General features: G+C 41.3%; 1 protein-coding gene across 2 annotated transcripts in view; it reads right to left on the reverse strand.

The window, feature by feature from the left end:
* LOC111967635 (mediator of RNA polymerase II transcription subunit 12) overlaps positions 1-26310 on the reverse strand; it is a 74596-nt gene that overhangs the window by 7893 nt on the left and 40393 nt on the right. For both annotated transcript variants that reach the window (XM_023992823.2, XM_023992825.2), the window contains exons 24-36: positions 26098-26208; positions 25860-25973; positions 17246-17409; positions 12324-12503; positions 11855-11926; positions 11215-11375; positions 9054-9215; positions 8672-8783; positions 8343-8432; positions 6991-7100; positions 6682-6817; positions 5744-5893; positions 4933-5298 (exon numbers count right to left, since the gene is read on the reverse strand). In XM_023992823.2, the coding sequence (XP_023848591.1) occupies positions 4933-5298; positions 5744-5893; positions 6682-6817; positions 6991-7100; positions 8343-8432; positions 8672-8783; positions 9054-9215; positions 11215-11375; positions 11855-11926; positions 12324-12503; positions 17246-17409; positions 25860-25973; positions 26098-26208 (1928 nt within the window). The remainder of the gene's footprint in view (positions 1-4932; positions 5299-5743; positions 5894-6681; positions 6818-6990; positions 7101-8342; positions 8433-8671; positions 8784-9053; positions 9216-11214; positions 11376-11854; positions 11927-12323; positions 12504-17245; positions 17410-25859; positions 25974-26097; positions 26209-26310) is intronic.

Consider the following 26310-nt stretch of genomic DNA (forward strand, 5'->3'; position numbering starts at 1 on the left):
CAAGTGCTCAGCATGTGGGAACTCCAACATTGTTGGAAAACATTCCAGGTGAAGTTGGTTGATAGAATGCCAACAGTGTGCAAAGCTGTCATCAAGGCAAATGGTGGCTACCTTGAAGAATCTAAAATATATGTTGATTTGTTTAACACTTTTTTGGTTACTACATGATTCAATATATTATATTTCATAGTGTTGATGTATTCACTATTATTCTACAATGTAGAAAATAGTCCAAATAAATTACAACCCTTGAATGAGTACTGTAGATTATGTATGAGACAGGTGCATGATAATGGTCCCTTATACAGTGGTTCCTCCTTTAAAAGTTGTGAGACTTTGAGGTACCCAGCGTCACGGCTTCATCACTCCAGACCACCGCAGGGGATAGTTTGAGCACTCAATATGAATTTGGGTCCCAAGGTTATTATATGACCAGTGGTTCCAATGACGAATTTGACGTTATGCCACACATCGCCGGTGACTTTCTTCAGAAAAAATGTCTGACAAATGTCTGACAAAAACATTGTGGTGGAAGCAAATGTAAGTAATTATAACGTCATAACGAGTCAAACAAAAAAAATTACAATCGAGAGGAATATGTTAGTTAGAGACAAACGATTGTGCATATTTTTTCGTCATGAAGTTCATTTACAAAAATCGCTATTTAGCAAGTTTTTTTCAGTCATATCCAATATCAGGTGTATCTAACCCCATTATTTGAATGATGCTGTGTCTGCATGTATGTATTACAATTATACACTTCAACAGTGTTTACCACTCCTGCTCCTGGGACATCAAAGATTACACCTTGTAACTATGCAATAGACTAGAAACATGATTTAAGTAAAGGCTGATTTGTAATTCATATATACAGAAAAAAAAAACAGTACACTACACTTCCTATGCATATCTAACTCCCATTATCTGCATGAATATGAGGAGGTTCTCCCAGCCATGCGGACGATTGAAAACAGGGCAGAAAAGTTTGTTTGTCACGAGTGGTTTAGAGCATTTTACTATTTGCCTGTGAATAACCAGACCTTCATACAAACTTGCTATGCTGAATTCTTGACGCACAACCGAAGGTGCTGCCATATCCTGCCAGCACACCCACAAGCAAGCCACTCAGGCGGAGAATGACACGTGGAAGAGGGCGAGGAACGAGATGGGAGTAACAATCCGGGCTATTTGCTCTGAGACATCATAGGCCACTGTAATCGATGGGGGCTCAGGGCGGTACCATTCTGCTCATCTGATGAAGGTGCTCATGGATGCGATTCAAACTTTGAAGACCGAGATCGAGTCATTGAAGGCAAACCATCAGAAAGCGAAACATTCTCTGAGGGCAGAGATACGGGTGACAGCTGATGCATTGGTCCAGAGCCAGGCGGTATTGGCGGAGAGTCACTCATTAGTGGAGAGTCAGGCGGCATTGGCGGAGAGTCAGGTGGAGAATAACACGTTGAAAAGGGCGAGGAATGCGATGGAGTCACAATCCATGCCAGGCACACCTGTGAGCTCTGAAACTCCACCTCCGACAGGCAGAGTCATCAGGTCGTCGGTTCACCCTGACATTTCCATTCCTCTTCTGACAACATAACTTGACCAACTGCTCAACAGGCACAGCAAGGGCCGCCCGGACCGTTATGCTGTTCTGCTATTCCAAGGATGTGTAACCAAAGAGAGATACCACGAGTGGGCACAGAATACAAACTGGGATGGATCCCGAGGCAAATGTGGCTTACCAGTGAATCTCCGGGTGTTCATCATTAATACTGTGTCTCAGAAGTTTCTGTCCATGACAGATGCAACCCGAAAAATATAAAAAACATAGTTAATGAGTACTTGAGGTCACCGAGAAAGTCTGGACATGGCCTGCTCTCCCTTATGTAAGGAATTAGACACTTTCCCATCTTTACTACAGTATGTACTGGAGGCTATGTTTACTTGTCAGACTGCACAAGAGCCTAATGAACAAATGCAGATGGCTTATATCTTCAAAATGCTTTAAATGCTTTATCCAAATGTAAAAGGATATACTGTATGTATTTCTTCATCAAGCATCTTTATGCTTTCGTTAATAAAATAATTATGAAAATACTCTGTAAAAATGCTGGTGTTAATTTAGTTATGGATCCATAACAAATTACTATGGGAATAAATATCACTGATTTACAGAAATATTGGAACAAAGTTGTCTAATGAAGGCAAACAATTTAGAATTCTCCAATCCTCTTATGCTGTAGCCTACTACCGACCGCCACGTTGTACAGCGCCATATTTTCCATTCCATCCTAACAGAACCATAATATTAACCTCTCTGGGATATGTGGGACGGTAGCGTCCCACTTGGCCAATAGCCAGGGAAAATGTAGAGCGCAAAAAAAGAAAAAAATGATATAAAATCAAACTTTCATTAAATCACACATGTAAGATACCAAATTAAAGCTACACTCGTTGTGAATCCAGCCATAAATACCTAGGTGTCTGGCTAGACTGGAAGGAGAGTTAACAGACTCATATTAAACATCTCCAATACAAAATCAAATCTAGAATCGGCTTTCTATTTCGCAACAAAGCCTCCTTCACTCACGCCGCCAAACTTACCCTAGTAAAACTGACTATCCTACCGATCCTCGACTTCGGCGATGTCATCTACAAAATAGCTTCCAACACTATACTCAGCAAACTGGATGCAGTCTATCACAGTGCCATCCGTTTTGTTACCAAATCACCTTATACCACCCACCACTGCGACCTGTATGCTCTAGTCGGCTGGCCCTCGCTACATACTCGTCGCCAGACCCACTGGCTCCAGGTCATCTATAAGTCTATGCTAGGTAAAGCTCCGCCTTATCTCAGTTCACTGGTCACGATAACAACACCCACCCGTAGCACACGTTCCAGCAGGTGTATCTCACTGATCATCCCCAAAGCCAACACCTCATTTGGCCGCCTTTCCTTCCAGTTCTCTGCTGCCAGTGACTGGAACGAATTGCAAAAATCGCTGAAGTTGGAGAGTTTTATTTCCCTCACCTACTTTAAACATCAACTATCTGAGCAGCTAACCGATCGCTAGAGCTGTACTTAGTCCATCTGTAAATAGCCTACCCAATCTACCTACCTCATCCCCATACTGTTTATATTTTATTTACTTTTCTGCTCTTTTGCACACAAGTATCTTTACTTGCACATCATCATCTGCTCATTTATCTGCTCATTATCACTTGTGAATGATGCACAGGGTAAGAATCATACTCACACACATCATGTAGCCAAGCCCATAGGCCTATATGTTTTGATAAGGTTTGTATCACTACCAAAGTGGCCAAATAACTTCATAAAATGAAGCACATTAATCCACTTTACAAGGGGTGTAGAGCCCAACTAGCATAGAAAAGCAGCTCCGAAGTTTTAATTTTATCTTCCCCAATTTTGACCATAAAAATGCACCTTTATAATAAAAGCATTACATGGATAATCGCATTTGCGGTCACTTTTGATAATGATGCTTTCCCGTTAAAGGGGCGGCAGGTAGCCTAGTGGTTAGAGAGGTAGTCCAGTAACCGAAAGGTTGCTGAATCGAATCCCCGAACTGACAAGGTAAAAATTTGTCGTTCTGCCCCTGAACAAGGCAGTTAACCCACTGTTCCTAGGCCATCATTGTAAATAAGAATTTGTTCTTAGAACTGACTTGGCTAGTTAAATAAAGGTGAAATAAAATCAAATAAAGGAACATTCGCGCTTATATCCTACTGCCGTGTGCGCATTGCAGCACTTATACTAGGCTTTTGCTGTTTGTTAGGCCTACTCATCTAGTTGGCTGACGAAAATTAAATGTGGACAGTTCTTCCAATATCTTCAATATGCACCTTGGAATTGGATAAGGACGCGCGCAGTTGCATCCCTGAAGTGTCTGTCTTCACTTGTAGCCTGTGAGAAAGACCCAATCACGTGATGGAGAGCCATGCGAGTGAGAGGTGCTTTGGAGCAAGCAGCACTCAGGGAGAAGGGCACAACGCAGCACTCCGGCAACAAAAGGCATGGATTTTTTTGGGGTGCTTTACTGCCACACAAAGGGGATGTCGCCGTGAAATTCTAGGCATTATCAAGTGCTTGTCAAATTGTGAATGAGATACTGATGAAGTATACAGCCTGAGCAAAAAACAAAGCAGAGTTCATGCCTTTCAAGCAACTTTTTTCAAACCATCACTGGATTCGCATCACACAGCATTACAATGTATTAAAAATCGAAACATAATAGCCCAACGTTTGTAGAATAACTAAAGTTACATTAATAACTCTAAATTAATAATTTCTTTGTTTAACCGCTCAACACAGAATAGCAGCATGTGCGTACTCAAATCGTTTGGACAAAATATCCTTTCTATTTTATTCAGCTTTGTTCAATTGTATTTTTCATAATGTAAAATAATAGAAAATAATGCCACAGAATTCTAAGCAAATCTTGCCTGCTAAATTAACTTGTGTAGCCCACAGCCATTTGGCATAGCCAGATCAGGACCTAACATAAGGACAACTCAGAGTATGCTATTCTGTTCTTCTGAAATAGAGTACATTTTCTTCAAATCATGCTTCTTTAGACCCGTCTAAAATAGTATATGGATTTATTAAACTTTTTAAATACGTAGATGTTCCAAAGGTCTGCATCAGTGTGGAAGCCAGGAGATGCTAAATGTGTTTGTTAATTAATGGTCAATTACTGTGAGACCGACAGTTATTTGCTTGGCAATCAACTGCTGTGGAAATTTCATGACCGCCACAGCCCTAACAGGGCCTAGCTAGTAGTTGTTCCTGGACAGGACCTGTCCCAGTGTCCTCCCTCACCTCAGTTTTGCTGGACAGGACCTGTCCCAGTGTCTCTCACCTCAGTTTTGCTGGACAGGACCTGTCCCAGTGTCTCCCCCTCACCTCAGTTTTGCTGGTGGATGGTGTCTTCTTCTTCTTGGGCTTCTTCTTGGTCACGTCGGACGACACCACAGGGACGCTCTTCTCCGGCTTCAACGCCTCCACCATCTTCTTCTCGAGATCCTGGGGCACGGGTGTGGGCGGCTCCTCCTCCTCAGGGGGCAGGGGGAGGGGTTCCAGGTAGTAGCTGCGCGGCTTGGGCTTCAGGTGGGTGTGGTAGAGGAGGAAGCGCTGCTGCTCCTCGAACTTGGTCACCTTACGGTCCACGCGCACCGTCCCGAACCAGCCCCAAGAGAGAGGTGCAGAGTGCTTGAGGCCCTCGAACACGTCCCACGGCGAGATCTTCTGCTTGTTGGACACTTGGAGGCCCTGATGGAAAAGGAGAGGTGGTTTTTAAATTGATATAGATCACAATTATTGGAGACTGGTGTTGCCCCAAATTGATCCTGACAATTAAGATGTCTAAATGCTTAAGTATTTTGCAGACCTGAGTTCAAATACTATTTGTTTTCTCTAATAAACTTTGAGCATTTGAAGGAGCCTGTAGTACCATATGGGCGTGGTTTACAGATTTGCGACAATTCCATTGGTTCCATTTCGCCAGGCAAGCTCAATCAAGTATTTGAAATAAAACACAGTATTTGAACACAGGTCTGCTATTTAGGGAACACATTCCTAGTGAACAGCTGAAAGACAAGTTTATGAAGAACCATGTGGGCTAAAAATATTAAATATCTTAGTGACAGAGAAACAATAATACCTTCAACAACTGAGTTGGCAATGTCTTCCAAGGGTAAAAGCTCATAGTACTCACCTCCTTCTCAAAGCCGGCAATCTTGTTGCCCTTGGTGTCGATGAGCGAGCCCTGAGGTTCACACGTGATGACATCACGAGTCTGCTTGGGCAGAGGGAGCAGCTGCCGCACCTTCTCCAGACTCTCCGACTGCCGGTCACCCAGCTCTTTCTGCAAATACACATCACAACAGTAGAGTTATTGACACCTTTCTGAGCAGAGAACGAGCCAAATACCTTGAAATAAAGATACAAATAGTATTGAATTGAGAAGCTTCCTTGTGTCTGTTTGATAGTTGCTTGACTAACTGAATTCTAGGCGAGTGGGGACCTCTTGTGGTGAACACCGAGCATAACACCTTTCCATAAAATACAATAATAACGGAATACTCTGCTACATAAATTGTTATATATTCCACATAAACGGAGAGTACAAAACATTAAGAACACCTTCCTAATATTGAGTTGCACCCCCCTTTGCCCTCAGAACAGCCTCAATTCTTCGGGGCTTGGACTCCACAAGGTGTCGAAAGCCCATGTTGACTCCAATGCCTTCCACAGTTGTGTCAAGTTGGCTGAATGTGCTTTGGGTGGTGGACCATTCTGATACAGACCGGAAACTGTTGAGCGTGAAAAACCCAGCAACTCTGTAGTTCTTGACACACAGTGCACCTGGCACCTACTACCATACCCCGTTCAAAGGCACTTAAATATTTTGTCCAGTCCATTCACCCTCAATGGCGCAGATACACAATCCAATGTCTCAATTGTTGTCTCAAGGCTTAAAAATCATTCTTTAACCTGTCTCTTCCTTTAATTTACACAGTTTGAAGTGGATTTAACAAGTGACATCAATAAGGGATCATAGCGTTCACATGGATTCACCAGGTCAGCCTGTCATGAAAAGAGCAGGTGTTCCTAATGTTTTATACACTCAGTGTAAATCCAGAGTGATCTTACCCGGAGCTTCTTTACCAGGTTCATGTAAGCCCTTTTGTTCTCCTCCATGCTGCCCTGAGAGATGCTGGACATGTCAGCTGCCAGCGTGCCATTAATCAGCACACTCAGCATGTCCAGCACCGTAGTGAAGAGCTCACTGAGAGAGAAAAAGGAAAAGAGCGAGAGAGACGGACAAGGCAGAGTGAGGGAGAAGAGAAATCACACACACGTCAGTCAGGCACTTTTACATGTTAACATTACAATCTTAACAGATGAACACAAGTGAAGTGATGACGTTTAAAATGTGTGAGCAGGTGTGTTGGGACTTACTTGTTGGACTTCATGTCCACCGTACCGCTGCTGATGATGTCGAGGAGTAGCACGGCCCACTCGGTGGTCTGCTGCGTGCTGCGTTGTACCGTGTCAAACATCCCACCTACCTGGAGAGCAAAGATAAGACATACAATTTCATTTTAAGCCTTGTTCACATTACCCATAAGTACTCCGTTACATTGCGCCGGATGTCATGCATTTCAATGGGGACATCCACAACAGCGTGGAATCGTAACGCCCTCTTGCGGTTGAAGGCTTGCGAGAAGGACGCTGCATTCGTTTACATTTTCCAAACTTTGCACCGTCTTCAGTCCAGCCAGAGCCCGTTGAAGGACAGGAAGTTACCAAACCGTGGAAGATGAAAATTTGGTTTTCGGTAATAGCTTCATAGGATAGCTAGCAACTTGTAAACAATTACCCATTCCTACAAGTGAGTACTACGTTGGCTTTTAAGCCAATTATATGACTTGTCTCCCATTTAAGTTTATTGTGATGGTAATAGGGCTTGTTTTTGATGATAATTATTAGGTGGAGGTCGCTAGCTACAGTGGCATCTTCAACCTAGCCTCGCTTTTAGCTAGCTAGCTGCTTTGCAGTGCAAGCTAGCTTAACTTGCTAGAACGTTATAGAAACAAGTTGAGGAAAAAGTAACTACACAAAACATGTTTTATTATCACCTGAAACATTACATTTATCCTGTCTTGGATGAAAAAGGTAATATTTTGCAAACTCTCAAAATAAATGCTGTCTCTGACGAGAGACTCTCCTCCATCTTGTCTTGCATTGTGAAATCCTATCCTATGCTTTCCTTCCAATAGAGGAACGAGATTGCATAAAGTTGACGTACGGCGTAATGAAATACAAAAAGGAGCGGCAGGTAGCCTAGTGGTTAGAGTGTTGGGCCAGTAACCGAAAGGTTACTAGATCAAATCCCAGAGCTGACAAGGTAAAAATATGTCGTTCTGCCCCTGAACAAGGCAGTTAACCCACTGTTCCTAGGCCGTCATTGTAAATAAGAATATGTTCTCAACTGACTTGCCAAGTTAAATAAAAAAAATATTAAAATAACATTTAAACATTTATGCAATTCAGAAACTTCCATGAAACTTGTGTCAAAGGGCCAGAGAATATGCATGTATTTTTCTTAATACATTTTCAACCTCTACATCTCTCTGTACTTTTAATGGACAAAACATCAGTATTCTGTAGCAGTAACTAACTGGGTTTGATTTGTTTCCAGAGGTACTTTCTGTACATCTGGCCTTATCTGATATTGGACAATTTACCACTTTCAGGCATAACAGCGAAATCACATGACTATGATGGTAGTGGTGACTAAGAAACCTCACCAGATTGAGCCGCAGCTTCAGTGCCTCGTGCATCATCTGCTTGGCCTTGCAGTCGTCCTGGTACTGGTCCTCCCGCCAGTTTGTTACAATCTGGAAGATGAAAATGCAGCCAATAGCATCAGTCAGCATGAGATGGCAGATATTGCCAACAGTGAGCACAAGATGGGCAGAATCCTCACTTGCGATGCACACACTGACTTTTGTGTAAAACGTGCAATGATGTCAATGAAACCTTACGTTATGCACACAGATCTCAAGTTGGGATTTGGGCCTAATAGAGGGGGTGTGGTGGGATAAGAAGATGGGGAAGAGGCTGTGTTGGGTCTTACCTGCTGCACCTGGCTGTAGAGGGAGGTGAGGAGGCCCTCTCGCTGTTCGTCCTGGCCTTTTAGACAGGTCAGCACCAGAGATAGGAAAGGCTGCTGGCTCAGCAGAGACATGCTGGAAACAGACAAATGTGAAAGCTGGGGCAAAAAATTATCATAATATAGAGCAGAGTATTATGCTTTCTGGATGAGAGTACAACAATGTTGATAAAATAAGCATTATTTACATAACCCAAAATAGCACCTCATAAAGCCCCTGTTTTTGACACCAACTAAAACAAACTGTTCTGAAAGAGGGGGCCTGTCCTGTGCACTTATGGATCTATACTGTATATCTGTCGGGACCAGGACAAAAAAGGGGTTCCTCGGGAGTGAGTTGTCTGACCTTTTCTGTTTCTGCCGGTCCCTCTCCTTGCGTGAGGAGGATCCCAGATGCTGGCCCTTCTCCAGCTCCTCCCCTGCCGCCTTCAGGACGTGGCCCTGGACTGAGGTGGGCAGCTTGGCAATCAGTGGCGCCACCAGCCACACACCTGACCGCTCTGACGAACTGGGGGATACACAAAATAAAGAGATTTTACACTGAGGTTAGATTTCACCAACAATGAGAAAGCATGATTGGGGTGCTCGGGGACCGGAGTTTGGAAATACTGCTTTAGCAGTATGGTTTTACCAAAAGAGATTGTGAAAACAATGGATATTATCTGGTTGAAATTTGACAATTGGTTGTACCTATGATAGATTCTAGTTTTAATGTATCTCACAGAAAAGCTATTATCAAATAATGATATAGCAAATAACCATTTTATCATGTGATTTATCAGTGAACTCAGTATTCCTACATACAGTTGAAGTTGGAAGTTTACATACACCTTAACCAAATACATTTTAACTCAGTTTTTCAAAATTCCTGACATTTAATCAGAGTAAAAAATCCCTGTCTTTGGTCAGTTAGGATCACCAATTTATTTTAAGAATGTGAAATGTCAGAATAATAGTAGAGAGAATGATTTATTTCAGCTTTTATTTCTTTCATCACATTCCCAGTGGGTCAGAAGTTTACATACACTCAATTAGTATTTGGTAGCATTGCCTTTAAATTGTTTAACTTGGGTCAAACATTTCAGGTAGCCTTCCACAAGCTTCCCACAATAAGTTGGGTGAATTTTGGCCCATTCCTCCTGAAAGAGCTGGTGTAACTGAGTCGGGTTTGCAGGCCTCCTTGCTCGCACACACCATTTCAGTTCTGCCCACAACTTTTCTATAGGATTGAGGTCAGGGCTTTGCCACTCCAATACCTTGACTTTGTCCTTGAGCCATTTTGCCACAACTTTGGAAGTATGCTTGGGGTCATTGTCCATTTGGAAGACCCATTTGCGACCAAGCTTCAACTTCCTGACTGATGTCTTGAGATGTTGCTTCAATATATCCACATAATTTCCCCTCATGATGCCATCTATTTTGTGAAGTACACCAGTCCCTCCTGCAGCAAATCAAATCAAGTTTATTTTATATAGCCCTTCGTACATCAGCTAATATCTCGAAGTGCTGTACAGAAACCCTCACAACATGATGCTGCCACACCCATGCTTCACGGTTGGGATGGTGTTCTTCGGCTTGCAGGTCTCCCTCTTTTTCCTCCAAACATAACGATGGTCATTATGGTCAAACAGTTCTATTGTGGTTTCATCAGACCAGAGGACATTTCTCCAAAAAGTACAATCTTTGTCCCCATGTGCAGTTGCAAACTGTAGTCTGGATTGTTTATGGCAGTTTTGGAGCAGTGGCTTCTTCCTTGCTGAGCGGCCTTTCAGGTTATGTCGATATAGGACTCGTTTTACTGTGGATACAGATACTTTTGAACCTGTTTCCTCCAGCATCTTCACAAGGTCCTTTGCTGTTGTTCTGGGATTGATTTGCACTTTTCGCACCAAAGTACGTTCATCTCTAGGAGACAGAATACGTCTCCTTCCTGAGCGGTATGACGGCTGCATGGTCCCATGGTGTTAATACTTGCGTACTATTGTTTGTACAGATGAACATGATAACTTCAGGTGTTTGGAAATTGCTCCCAATGATGAACCAGACTTGTGGAGGTCTACAATTTGTTTTCTGAGGTCTTGGCTGATTTCTTTAGATTTTCCAATGATGTCAAGCAAAGAGGTACTGAGTTTGAAGGTAGGCCTTAAAATACATCCACAGGTACACCTCCAATTGACTCAAATGATGTCAATTAGCCTCTCAGAAGCTTCTAAAGCTATGACAATTTTATGGAATTTTTCAAGCTGTTTAAAGGCAGTCAACTTAGTGTATGTAAACTTCTGATCGACTGGAATTGTAATACAGTGAATTATAAGTGAAATATTCTGTCTGTAAAAAAATTGTTGGAAAAATTACTTGTGTCATGCAAAAACTATAGTTTGTTAACAAGAAATTTGTGGAGTGGTTGAAAAACGAGTTTTAATAACTCCAGCCTAACTGTATGTAAACTTCCGACTTCAACTGTATTTGTAAATGGGAGGGAGAATTTAGAAACGTCACACACACACCTCAACACTGGTTTTGTCTTGCTAATGTTGTTGCTGTTGGAGGCAGAACTTCCGGCGCCGGCTGAGCTGTTTCCTGAGGGGTTGCTGGAGTTCATCTCCGCTGACATCTGGAACACCTCTATGGTGACCTTGGCGATGTTCTCCAATAGGGAGTACAGCTCCTGCAGGGAGACAATAAAGACGAGTTCATCCACTTGCACTCAATGACAGGGAATCTATCCTTGACCAAGACGGCTGCCATTACTAGCACATTCTACAGTTACGAAGGGTTTTGACATCAGCCACTTTAATTCTATATCTCTATGGACTCAATTGAACCAGAGGCCCACTTGTGAACTTTACAGATGGATTGTATTCAAAATCTATATTTTGAGCAATATTATTGGGCGGCAGACCGCCTAGCGGTTATGAGGTTTGGGCCAGCAACCGAAAGGTTGCTGGTTCGAATCCCCGAGCCGACTAGGTGAAAAATCTGTTGATGTGCACTTGAGCGAGGCACTTAACACTAATTGATCTTTTAAGTTACTCTGGATAAGAGCATCTGCTAAATTACTAAAATGTAAAATCATGCTTAATTTTGACTAAATGGCAGTGTTAGTGTTTCGAGGACCTTACAGGACACTGGAGTCTGGTTACGTACGTTGTTAGTACTCTGCTTGATCATGAGCTGCAGTTCCAGGGACGACTGTCTCATTGTCCACTGGTCCATGTTCTAGAGCCGGGAAGATGGGACACAACTTTTAGATGTATACATCACAACAATCCCCAAGCAGTTAAGTTGTCACAGAGAGAGTTAGCTTCAAAGTCCACCACTCTCCCTGTAGTACTGCTTTAGTCAACAGATGGCAGTAATGACATTCAGAAAACTCAGAACCCTCATGTGGTCTGCTGAGCTACAGCCAGGGTTCAGAGAAAGTTCACCCACTGATTAATTCTAGCACCCACAACCCCCCATTTCGAATGGATGTGCCGTCTGCTGTGCTCTCTCCGCCCTCCCCGACGATCATCTAGGGCTGACACTGATTCACTTACAACTGGCCTCGATGGCTTCAAAGAAACCATTTCAAAGTAATTTCCAGAAAAAGGTTTTAGGTCTTGTGTGGGCTGACCTGGAGGATGCGTTTGATGCGCTGCCTCTGGGGATTGTCCCCCTCCTCACTGTCCAGCTGGCGGTGAGGGTAGCAGATGAGCTGCAGCAGCCGCTGGGCCTGGATGTTGACCAGCACCGGGTCCTGCAGGGCACTGCTGTCCTCCGACAGGGACTTGAGGCAGCGCTCGCCCACCCACTCCTGATGGAGGGAGAGATGTGTGATGATAGGTAGCGAGCACCAAGGGGTATATACTGAACATTGTTTGGGCCCATTCAGTTTTTAATTCAGTCAATGCAGAGAGTGAAATTGAAATTACACTCAATTAGAAAACTCCATTTTGTTTCCTATTAGGAGTTCATTCACTACTTTACCTGAATTTTAATACAATCTACTTGCAGTGAAGCTGCTCAACATCCACATCACATTTGTCATCTAACAGACTCCCATCCAGAGCGACCCACAGAAGCAACTAGGGTCAACGCCCTGCTCAAGTGCACGTCGACAGATCTCCCACAAGGTCAAAAACGGGGACCCGAACCAGCAACCCATCAGCCACCACCACCAAAACAAACACGAGAAGAAAAAGAGAAAGGAAAACAGGGAAAAAATATGCAAAAAACAAAAGACATCAAGGACAAAAAATACTAATTCATAACAGCAAGGCCAACAGAATGTGTGTGAGTTACATGGCACTATTTACATGTGTGTATGTGTGTTTCCATGTATGTGCATGTGTGTGCATTTAAATGAGCATGTGTCCAAACACCTGCATGGCATCAGCCCCAGGCAAACAGGCATTAGCAGTAACAATGCCCCTCAGTGTCATTCAAACTTAGTTTTTGATACGTTTTATTGACTTTATTTTTTTACTTTCATCTTTGACTATCATTTTATCCCCCGTCCAGCAACTCCACTCCCACTTCTCTCCAATTCCAAATCCCAACCCTCAGCCCATCCAGCTCTATTGACCACCCTCTTCGGATTTCTACGCACCGTACATCTTTCAACTATGCTGTGATGTTTAACATACAGTGCCTTCGGAAACTATTCAGACCTTGATTTTTTATTTAGACATTTTTGCTAATATATATATATATATATATAAAAGTGTTCAATCTTGCTTTCTTCAGATTAGAGAATCTTGTTTCTCATGGTCTGAGAGTATTTAGGTGCCTTTTGGCAAACGCCAAGAGGGTTGTCATGTGCATTTTATATAGACAGGTGTGTGCCTTTCCAAATCATGTCCTATCAAATTAATTTATCACAGGTGGACTGCAATCAAGTTGTAGAAACAGCTCAAGGATGATCAATGGAAATAGGATGCACCTGAGATCAATTTCGAATCTCATAGCAAAGGGTCTGAATATTTTTATTTATTTGCTAAAACGAAACTGTTTTCGCTTTGTCATTGAGGTATTCTGTGTAGATTGCTGAGGATTTTTAAAATGTATAATCCATTTTAGAATAAGGTTGTAACGTAATAAAAAGGTAGAAAAAGTCAAGGTGTCTGAATACTTTCCGAAGGCACTGTACAATTTGAATCGAATCCACAGATTGCGAGTTGAAGATAAATACTTTTACTAACAGTATTACTATATTAGTAATTGACTGACCTGGTCTCTACAGATCTCCCAACAATACTATTTATAGGGTCAACTTTAGATCAATGCTATGCATTTTCAGCCATTCCTAAACCTGAGACCAGAAACAGGCTACCTGAGGGCAATACCAAAACAAATGGTCTATTGATTCTGTCTCCTCACAACAAAATCTGGAGAGCTGCGATGATTGTATGCCCCAAATAATCCACATTTTGTTGGCGGCAAGAATTCTGTACAATAATTTTAGCTGAGAAGCACAAAGTCTTGAATCTTGCGTTGTTTTAAATATTAACTCATACACCCTGTACCATGGAATCAGTACATCAAAATCCGCTACGGCACAGTTGTCAACATCCTGGTCCTCAAATGAAAATGGTATACTTAGCTATTTATGCTATTTTTATTCCTCCGCCAGTTTTGATCCTTTATATTGGGCAGACAGACCAGTTCTCTACCTCCTTCCGCTGCCACCTGCCTTCTCCATTTTTGGGGTAATGATGTAATCAGTTGGTTGTAATCTTGGATTGAGCAGACCTTCCCATACAATTCTGATAACTCCATGAAATACATAACTCCACCATTCCAATATAATTTAAAAACAAAATACCCTCAAACATATTTTCCATAAATATAGGTCCTTCATCAACCAGCAGATTTGAGTCAAGCCATAATATTGGTTGTAATATTTGTTCTATCTTTTCAGGGGGATGAAATTGAAATTGTAGCCAGCTCTGCAATGCTTGTTTGAAAAAGAGAGATACTTTGGAAAAAATTATAATTTTCAATTAATCGAAAATGAGACACGGCAATCTGAACAAAGGCAAAAAGGTAATTTTCTTAGTAATCTACTTGAGAACCATTTAGGGTTCAAATGAAACTTTTGGATAAGTGAAGCTATTAGAGAGAGGTTTAGTGCTTTTATATTTAATAATCTCAACCAACCCATATTCATCATTATGACAGGCACAGTTTATCTTGTCTGGTTTAGCTTCCCAGAAAGCAAAAAAAATTTTGCTCATAGGATTTGAAAAATTAAATCATCAGGAGTAAGGTTGCGCCGTAAGTAAGTTAGTAAACTGAGATAGTCCTAAGGTTAAATCAGGGCAATTTTTCCAAGTTTTCTATTGAAATTCTTTGTGGAGAGCTAATTTATAGAGCTAATTTTTTGTGATATGAATACCAAATATGTCTACTTCACCGCCAGCCAATTTTATAGGTAAACTGCACGGTAATGTAACAGTTGTATTTTTTAAAGATCCAAAACGTATTATTGTACACTTATTAGGTTTTAGTCCAGAGTCCAGTAAAGTTATCTTCAATGAGACATTACAGGGATCTAGCTTTGCAGACTTAATATAAAACTTGAATCATCGGCTTACATGGACACCTTTGTTTTTAAGCCTTGGATTTCTAATCCTCTAATTTTATTTGATCCGATTTTAATAGCTAGCATTTCGATGGCCATAACAAATAGATATGGTGACAGCGGACACCCTTGTTTATCTCCTCTTGACAGTTCAGAACTCTGAGAAGTAGCCGTTATTTACAATTTTACACATTTTATAAGAGGCATTTATAAATAAAATCCTGTCTTAATTTATCAAAGGCCTTTTCAAATCTGCTATAAATACTAGGTCTGGCTTTTTAGATGTTTCATGTCGCTGAGAAAGATCACCTCTCTGTTGCCTTCAGGTAAAGAGGGTCAGATTCCGACCACCCCAGAAGACAGTGAAAGAAGAGATCAAGGTCTGCCCGTCTCTGCCACCCATTCCAGCAGAAGAGGATCCACTGGTGTGGTGGAGGGGCCATGCATCAGAGCTGCCTCACCTTGCCAGTGTTGCCAGGAAGCTTTTGTGCATCCCAGCAACCAGCATGCCAGCAGAGAGTGTGTTCAGTGCCAGCGGCACATTGTCTCCCGTCGCAGATCACTACTTAAACCGGACAAAGTAAATATGCTGACATTTTTACTTTTCAATCTCAAGTGAACAAAGACGCATACATACAGGATGTTAGGCCAGCAGCACCTTATTTCTTTATGAAGGAGAGAACAGACATACAGGATGTTAGGCCAGCAGCACCTTATTTCTGTATTAAGGAGAGAACGGCCATACAATCAGTGCTGTTCATTTGATTTGTTTACATTGTGTGTTGTTATTTTAATGTCAACACCTACACATTGGATGTGTTTACATATGGTTGTATTGTTCTTACATGCACATTGCTTTACTTGTGTTGCTTTTATATGCTCATTTGATTACATAAGGTTGTGTTCATTAAAACCTGCACTACAGAAACTTCTCGCATGATGCCATCTTTAAATGTTATTATTTTTATGTTTATGCACACAAAAAGTTCATAGTGCTGCTAATTTCATTTGTTGTTTGTCGGTTTTCAATATAAACCTTGGTGAAATGAGTTCCGTTTGTGTATCAGTACTAACATTTCCAGCACATTTTAGCAATACCGCGATAATTTTGGTCACTATAATTGCGATATGAAATGTTCATACCGTTTCATCTCTAATCCAAAACAAATTCTAGGAAGCATACAGTGCCATATGGAGTCATTATTGCATGGAACTCCGTTCCATCTCATATTGCTCAAATAAACAGCAAACCTGGTTTCAAAAAACAGATAGAGCAACACCTCACGGCTCAACGCCTCTCCCTGTATGTATTGATATGTAGGCTGCGTGTGCCTTTTCTGTCCTTGTCTATTAATGTTCTGTATTGTCATTTTTCATGTTTTGTTTGGACCCCAGGAAAAGTAGCTGTTGCTTTTGGAACAGCTAATGGGGATCCTTATAAAATACTAAATGTCAGGGGAATTTTGTGAAACAAGGTTGCCATTTTCACGTCAGGGGAATTTAGCGAAAAGTGTCAGCCTATTTGCAAAGTACTTTAGTTCTGTTCTTGTGATGAACTTGTCTATTAATGTTATGTATTACGTCGTGTTTTATTTTTTGTGTGGACCCCAGGTAGAGTAGCTGCTGATTTAGCAGTAGCTAATGGTGATCCTAATAAAATACTAAATACTAAGACTGATTCACTCCTAGTCCTAACTGAGCTTCAAGTGCATTGTCATTACCCGAAATGGAGTAATAAATTCAGTCAATTCAGGCCTTGAACAGTTGGTTTTCAATTAGGAAATGTTTTACTTCAGTTTACTTTCTGGATTGACTGAAATAAAACTAAACAAATTAAATGGACTCCACACCTAGAAATGACTTGCATTAGGAAATATGCAGCTTCTGGTGTGTGAGGGAAACGGAAGAGAGAAAATATAGAAGTCCCAAAAATTTGACCCTGGTGTGAAATGTCTCCTTTCACATGTTCTCACCTGTTGGCAGATGCTCTTCAGCACATACTTGGCGTACATGTCTAGGCTGGCCGTTTCTATAGAGACTGTGTGGCCACCCGACTTCTTGGAACCTGTGTCGTCGTCGGCAATGTCGTCGAGGCCGGCGGGGTGAGAGAATCCCGAGCCCTTCAGTTCAGCATCGCCTGGAGCGCGATGGAGAGAAAATGTTACAAAATGTGTAACTTCAAGGTTCTATGGTCTTACTGGTGACCAGTTGTAATAGATAGACACATTTAAAGTGGAACTGACAGTGTTTTAAATACTTTGCAGATATGAAACAATCATAATATCAGTACAAAATATCAAATTTCCAGTTCATGCTTCAAAACCAACTTTATGAGGTTTTTAAAAACATGTTCTATTTGACTCAAAATCCCATGACGTACAGAAAGGCATCGTTGGCAGAATAGATGGATGCAGTTCAATGCATGACTAATACAGTCACCAATACAGTCATTTTTTTTTATTGCTTTCAGGTTGTAAATTACAGCAGTCAGTCATAACGTGGCTAATAGGCGAGCACACGTGTCAAACACAAGGCCCGGCCCATAGGCCAAATAGGACACAAAAGCAAGTGTAAATGAGACAACATTTGAGTCATCTACTTCATGGAATTACAGCCTGAAGTGATCGCGTCGGTAAATTAGTCTTAAATTGCGCCTCCGTGTCCCCCATTTACAGAGCACAGTGAAGGGAAAATATACAGACACATGCCACAGTCCTAGCTAGGCTACTAAAATGTTTTTTTTTTTTTTTTTTCTTTGGGGGGGGGGGTGGATCAGCTTAATATTGCGGAAAGAATGTTGTTTCCAATGTAATTGTCTGCATCATTTCCAATCCCCCATATTTTTTGGGGTAATATATATATCCATTCACGTATGCATACATATACACATATACAGTGGGGAGAACAAGTAGTTGATACACTGACAATTTTGCAGGTTTTCCTACTTACAAAGCATGTAGAGGTCTTGTAATTTTAATCATAGGTACACTTCAACTGTGAGAGAAGGAATCTAAACAAAAATCCAGAAAATCACATTGTATGATTTTTAAGTAATTAATTTGCATTTTATTGCATGACATAAGTATTTGATACATCAGAAAAGCAGAACTGAATATTTGGTACAGAAACCTTAGTTTGCAATTACAGAGATCATACGTTTCCTGTAGTTCTTGACCGAGTTTGACACACACTGCAGCAGGGATTTTTGGCCCACTCCTCATACAGACCTTCTCCAGATCCTTCAGGTTTCGGCTGTCGCTGGGCAATACGGACTTTCGGCTCCTCCAAGATTTTCTATTGGGTTCAGGTCTGGAGACTGCTAGGCCACTCCAGGACCTTGAGATGCTTCTTACGGAGCCACTCCTTAGTTGCCCTGGCTGTGTGTTTCGGGTCGTTGTCATGCTGGAAGACCCAGCCACGACCCATCTTCAATGCTCTTACTGAGGGAAGGAGGTTGTTGGTCAAGATCTCGCGATACATGGCCCCATCCATCCTCCCCTCAATACGGTGCAGTCGTCCTGTCCCCTTTGCAGAAAAGCATCCCCAAAGAATGGATGTTTCCACCTCCATGCTCCACGGTTGGGATGGTGTTCTGGGGTTTGTCTCATCCTTTCATTCCTCCAAACACGGCGAGTGGAGTTTAGAGCAAAAGCTCTATTTTTGTCTCATCAGACCACATGACCTTCTCCATTCCTCCTCTGGATCATCCAGATGGTCATTGGCAAACTTCAGACGGGCCTGGACATGCGCTGGCTTGAGCAGGGGACCTTGCGTGCGCTGCAGGATTTTAATCCATGACGGCGTAGTGTGTTACTAATGGTTTTCTTTGAGACTGTGGTCCCAGCTCTCTTCAGGTCATTGACCAGGTCCTGCCGTGTAGTTCTGGGCTGATCCCTCACATTCCTCATGATCATTGATGCCCCACGAGGTGAGATCTTGCATGGAGCCCCAGACCGAGGGTGATTGACCGTCATCTTGAACTTCTTCCATTTTCTAATAATTGTGCCAACAGTTGTTGCCTTCTCCCAAGCTGCTTGGCTATTGTCCTGTAGCCCATCCCAGCCTTGTACAGGTCTACAATTTATCCCTGATGTCCTTACACAGCTCTCTGGTCTTGGCCATTGTGGAAGGTTGGAGTCTGTTTGATTGAGTGTGTGGACAGGTGTCTTTTATACAGGTAACGAGTTCAACAAGGTGCAGTTAATACAGGTATGAGTGGAGAACAGGAGGGCTTCTTAAAGAAAACTAAAACAGGTCTGTGAGAGCCGGAATTCTTACTGGTTGGTAGGTGATCAAATACTTATGTCATGCAATAAAATGCAAATTAATTACTTAAAATCATACAATGTGATTTTCTGGATTTTTGTTTTAGATTCCGTCTCTCACAGTTGAAGTGTACATATGATAAAAATTACAGACCTCAACATGCTTTGTAAGTAGGAAAACCTGCAAAATCGGCAGTGATCAAATACTTGTTCTCCCACTGTATACATACACATACCTACATAGACATACATACTTTTTTTTAAAGAGTATACTTTATTATTATTCCTGCAAACCCTACCACCGATCCCCCAATTGGAGTAAACTGATAACATTTCTGTTTTTACCTTCATTTTTATACATCTTATACACATTTACAGACACAGTCTACTTTATAATAGTTCTCTCTTGTTTGTTCTTAGTCCTTCCTCTATTTCTGTTGTCCATCCAGTTTGATTTCCACTTGTAACTGTGCTATTTCACATATCCTCGCACCTATACACATTTCACAGATCCCGTATGCCCTACATTGTTTATCTTGTTATTAGTCCCACCCTTCAGCTCCACTCAACCTTTCCCATCTATCTTCCAACATCATCCATTTCGGATTTTTATTTGCCATAATTTTCAGCTGTGGCTGTGATGCTTCACAAAGGATTTGAATCTTTCTATTCTCATAGCTTCCACAGATTGTAAATTAAAAATAAACATTTTTGCTAAAATTAATTATATTTATTGATTGATTGTCTATGGCCTTTCAATCCCCCAGTATTGCTATCTGTAGCTTTAGTTCTACGCAAATGTTGAATCTTCAACCATTCCTGACCTGTGACCAAAAACGAGCTACATGCGGACAATACCAAAATAAATGGTCTAATGACTCTGCCTCCTCACAGCAGAATCTACAGAGCTGAGAAGATTGTATCCCCCATATATATAACATTCTATTAGTTGCAAGAATTTTGTACAATAATTTAAATTGAAAAATTCGAAGTTTTGAATCCGGCGTTGTTTTGCGTATCAATTCATAAACCATGTTGCCATGGAATGGGTACATCGAAATTCTTCCCAACTATTTTGCAATTTATATGGCACAGCTGTAAGTTTTTTGGTCCTTAAATGAAATTGGTATATGTTTTTATTTATCACACTTTTCTTTAACCATTTATGTTCTTTAATATAAGGCCGACATACAAGTTCCTTCCTTTTATCCCCTTCCACCTGCCTCTTCCATTTTTGTGGTAATGCTGCAATTAATTGGTTGTAATTTTGGGTAGAGCAGACTTTCCATATGTCTGTGTTAGCTGCATGTGTGACATTACTCCACCAGTCCATTTTTATGATATCATTCACAAAAATTATACCTTTTTAAACATTTCTTCGATAATACAGTTTTTTTTATCAATTACTATATTTGAATTTAACCACAAGATTTGTTGTACTATTTGTTCCGTCCTTTCAGGTGGATTAAACTGAAATTGAACCAACTTTCTAAGGCTTGTTTAAAACCATAAAGATATTTTGGAGATTATTTCCTTTTCAAGCAACCGAAAGTGAGCAGGTGTAATCTGAATAAAGGGAAAAAGGCCCTTCTTGAACATAGGATGAGACATTCGTACCAATCTACTAGAGAACCAGTTTGGATTTAAGTATAACTTTTGTATGACTGATGCCTTTAGTGAGAGGTCTAATGCTTTAATATTTAATAATTTCTGCCCTCCGAATTCATATTCGTTATATAAATAGGCCCTTTTAATTTTATCTGGCTTGCCGTTCCAAATAAAATTGAATATTTTTTGTTCATATAATTTAAAAAGCAGGTCACTAGGTGTAGGCAAAACCATAAGGCTACTAAAATGTTGCAGTCTGGGTTCAGTTTTTAAAGCTTGACAATGAATAACCCAAAAAATAGAACCTGCAACAGAACACCATGCAAATGAGAATTACAACTACATTTGAGCAGTAGCCTTGGCTGGCTACTCAACTACAATATATTTTGCGTGCACCATACAGCAATGCTGCATTCAACCACACCGGTGATTCATGCAGTGCAAAAAAAACGTAAATTCTACAGCTACATTTTTGTTATTTGTAGTTATTAAATACATTTTGATTTGAGTTGCAGAATGTTATGCACATCTGCAAGCATAGTAGCAAAGGCTGGAGAAATATTTCGTTTTAATATGTTAAAATGCTATATACAATGCATTTTTCTACATTTTATTACAGCCTTATTCTAAAATTGATTAAATTGTTGTTTTTTCTCAATCTACACGTAATAACCCATAATGAAAAAGCTTAACGTTTTTTGTGTGTGCAAATGTATAAAAAATACAAAACTGAAAAATGGTATTTACACACATTACCAGTCAAACGTTTGGACACACATACTCATTCAAGGCTTTTCTTTATTTTGACTATTTTCTACATTGTAGAATGCCAAGAGTGTGCAAAGCTGTCATCAAGGCAAAGGGTGGCTACTTTGAAGAATCTCAAATGTATTTTGATTTGTTGAACACTTTCTTGGTTACTACATCCTTCCATGTGTCATTTCATAGTTTTAATGTCTTCACTATTATTCTACAATGTGGAAAATAGTAAAAATAAAGAAAAACCCTGGAATGAGTAGGTGTCCAAACTTTGACTGGTACTTCTAAGTATTCAGACCCTTTACTCAGTACTTTGAAAGCACCTTTGGCAGGGATTACAGCCTTGAGTCTTCTAGGGTATGACGATACAAGCTTGACACACCTGCATTCAGGGAGTTTCTCCCATTCTTCTCTGCAGATCCACTCAAGCTGTCAGGTTGGATGAGGAGCATCACTGCACAGCTATTTTCAGGTCTCTCCAGAGATGTTCGATCTGGTTCAAGTCCGGGCCACTCAAGGACATTCTGAAACTTGTCCGGAAGCCCATCCTGTGTTGTCTTGGCTGAGTGCTTAGGGTCGTTGTCCTGTCTGAGGTCCTGAGCAGGTTTTCATCAAGGATCTCTCTGTACTTTGCTCTGTTCATCTTTCTCTCGATCCTGGCTAGTCTCCCAGTCCCTGCCGCTGAAAAACACCCCCCCCCCAGCATGATGCTGCCACCATCATGCTTCACCGTAGGGATGGTGCCAGGATTCCTCCAGACGTGACGCTTGGCATTCAGGCCAAAGTTCGACCTGTGCCGACACAATCCTGTCTCGGAGCTCTACGGACAACTCCTTCGACCTCATGGCGTGGTTTTTGCTCTGACCTGCACTGTCAGCTGTGGGACCTTATATAGACAGGAGTGTGCCTTTCCAAATCATGTTCAATCAATTGAATGTACCACAGGTGGACTTCAATTAAGTTGTAGAAACATCTCAAGGATGATTCATGGAACTAATGTATTTCAGTTTTTTTATTTTTAATACATTTGCAACAATTTCTAAAAACCTGTTTGACGAGGAAAAAAACCAAATCAACTTTAGAATAAGGCTGGAAATGTGGAAAAAGTCAAGGGGTCTGAATACTATCCGAATGCACTGTACAGCAGCCTACGTACATAATTGGACATCATATTTTTTCAAATGAAACAATGGCCAGTTTGGTTCGCAGTTGCACGTTTTTCATGTAAAAACAAATAGTCTATGTCTGGCCCACGAATTCAGTTCTCTCAATATGGCCTATGCGCTGATTGAGTTTGACACCCCTGGGTTAGAGTATCTATTTATGTAGCTAGCTGTTAATTTAGCAAGTTAAAAACGCAGACCCTAACGTTAGCTATCTAGCTAGCTAGCTGCTGGGAGGATGTCATGTCATCGGAGGAGTGGGTGAGAGGCCGACTTTTCCCCCTCATATCGTTTTTCGGTACTGCTAGAGACGGTTAGCTAACAAGAAATGTGAATCACTTTGCGAGTTAGCTATTCTGAACTTAAACGACTTATCGACAGTTAGCATATCTCTTAGTTATCTATCAAATGTTTTTGGCATCTATAAAATGAGCGGGCAGGCAGGCAAGCTGCAGTAGGACGAGTAGGAAACTATTCCCCATCGATTATCAGTGCAATTTTGATGGCCAACTAGCTGAAAAAGTTTGAGAGGGTTTATCTAATGTTCCTTTGTTAGATTTTAGCTCATCTTGCTCTGGCTAACACTAGTTGTTGATCTTGTTTTTGATGTGCATAACTGAGGGAGAAAGAGCCTACCTTTTCATGGTTGTTTGATCAATAGTACTGTAAAGTTTGCAAATGTAAGAGGACACCCCGTGGTGTTTACATATTTCCAGAAATCCATTCAGGTGTATTTTCTGGCTTTTGGTGATTGCGTTCTAATGATCTAAAGTCGCGCTGTTGTTACTGCCTGTAATCACATAGTACAGGTCAAAGTGAATGATGGCAGGCCCGTGTGGCAAATGGCTTATTTGCATATAGGCCAACTGTAGCTCTGATTGGCTATGGCGCACTGGTCTGAGTAGACTCCGGTCCTGGACAAGGCAGTTTTATTTACTGCAGTCTATTGATTGTCCAAATGCATGGGAGCTTTCCCACTCTATATTGCTATATAATTTTAACAAATGCCTTACTTTACATCATTCCCAAACATTCTATGAATTTATGAAAATGACTATATCTACAGTGGGGCAAAAAAAGTATTTAGTCAGCCACCAATTGTGCAAGTTCTCCCACTTAAAAAGATGAGAGAGGCCTGTAATCCAGAAAATCACATTGTAGGATTTTTTATGAATTTATTTGCAAATTATGGTGGAAAATAAGTATTTGGTCACCTACAAACAAGCAAGGTTTCTGGCTCTCACAGACCTGTAACTTCTTCTTTAAGAGGCTCCTCTGTCCTCCACTCGTTACCTGTATAATGGCACCTGTTTGAACTTGTTATCAGTATAAAAGACACCTGTCCCAACCTCAAACAGTCACACTCCAAACTCCACTATGGCCAAGACCAAGAGCGTCAAAGGACACCAGAAACAAATTGTACGCCTGCACCAGGCTGGGAAGACTGATCTGCAATAGGTAAGCAGCTTGGTTTGAAGAAATCAACTGTGGGAGCAATTATTAGGAATGGAAGACATACAAGACCACTGATAATCTCCTCAATCTGGGGATCCACGCAAGATCTCACCCCGTGGGGTCAAATGATCACAGAACGGTGAGCAAAAATCCCAGAACCACACGGGGGGACCTAGTGAATGACCTGCAAGAGAGCTGGGACAAAACAAAGCCTACCATCAGTAACACACTCGCCGCCAGGGACTCAAATCCTGCAGTGCCAGACGTGACCCTTGCTTAAGCCAGTACATGTCCAGGCCCGTCTGAAGTTTGCTAGAGGAGCATTGGTGATCCAGAGAAGATTGGGAGAATGTCATATGGTCAGATGAACCAAAAATATAACTTTTTGGTAACAACTCAACTCGTCGTGTTGGAGGACAAAGAATGCTGAGTTGCATCCAAAGAACACCATACCTACTGTGAAGCATGGGGGTGGAAACATCATGCTTTGGGGCTGTTTTCTGCAAAGGGACCAGGACGACTGATCCGTGTAAAGGAAGAATGAATGGGGCCATGTATCGTGAGATTTTGTGTGAAAACCTCCTTCCATCAGCAAGGGCATTGAGATGAAACGTGGCTGGTCTTTCAGCATGACAATGATCCAAACACACCGCCGGGCAACGAAGAGTGGCTTCGTAAGAAGCATTTCAAGGTCCCTGGAGTGGCCTAGCCAGTCTCCAGATCTCAACCCCATAGAAAAATCTTTGGAGGGAGTTGAAAGTCCGTGTTGCCCAGCAACAGCCCAAAACATCACTGCTCTAGAGGAGATCTGCATGGAGGAATGGGCCAAAATACCAGCAACAGTGTGTGAAAACCTTGTGAAGACTTACAGAAAACGTTTGACCTCTGTCATTGCCAACAAAGGGTATATAACAAAGTATTGAGATAAACTTTTGTTATTGACCAAATACTTATTTTCCACCATAATTTGCAAATAAATTCATTAAAAATCCTACAATGTGATTTTCATTTTTTTTTCATTTTGTCTGTCATAGTTGAAGTGTACCTATGATGAAAATTACAGGCCTCTCTCATCTTTTTAAGTGGGAGAACTTGCACAATTGGTGGCTGACTAAATACTTTTTTGCCCCACTATATGTGCACGCTTGTGAGAAAGTGAAAGTCATATTCTTCCTGGGTGTGTATAAAAAGATTTTAATACGATTTCATGTTGCTAAAACGCTGTCAGTTCCACTTTAAATAACTATAAATACATCAACCTATTCACATTCAATTGTCAAATTGGACTCATACGCAACTTTAAGGACACAATAATAGCATAATACTGAGTGTATTACCCAGCATAAAGACAGCCTTTAGGACAGCAAAGACAGCTCCGACCACTATGCTGTTCTGCGAGGCAGCCAGAAGGTGGCGATCACACGACGACCGGATCCCAACAGAAGACTTATCTGAAAAATATAAAATCATTAACATTTTCATTAAATCAAAAACATATATTAATTAATGTAATCAATTAATTAACATAATATAAGATGTGGGATCACACTTGGAATTATTTTGTTTTGTGGGTACCTGTCTTGGCTCCATCCTGGGGGCAGGGGTTACGTTGGGGGGTCTTGAAAAGGTGCAGCAGAATCCTGCAGGTCAGACGGGCTCCGGGCTCAGAGTCCTGCTCACTGCAGGCTGGGAGGAGACACACACAGAGAGAGGTAGGTTAGACGGGTACACATACAGACGGTCGCACAGACAGCCACACATAAGCTGGGAAAGTTGGGAGCTGGGAGG

Source organism: Salvelinus sp. IW2-2015, linkage group LG8 (genome assembly GCF_002910315.2).
Source record: "Salvelinus sp. IW2-2015 linkage group LG8, ASM291031v2, whole genome shotgun sequence".
Lineage (NCBI taxonomy): Eukaryota > Metazoa > Chordata > Actinopteri > Salmoniformes > Salmonidae > Salvelinus > Salvelinus sp. IW2-2015.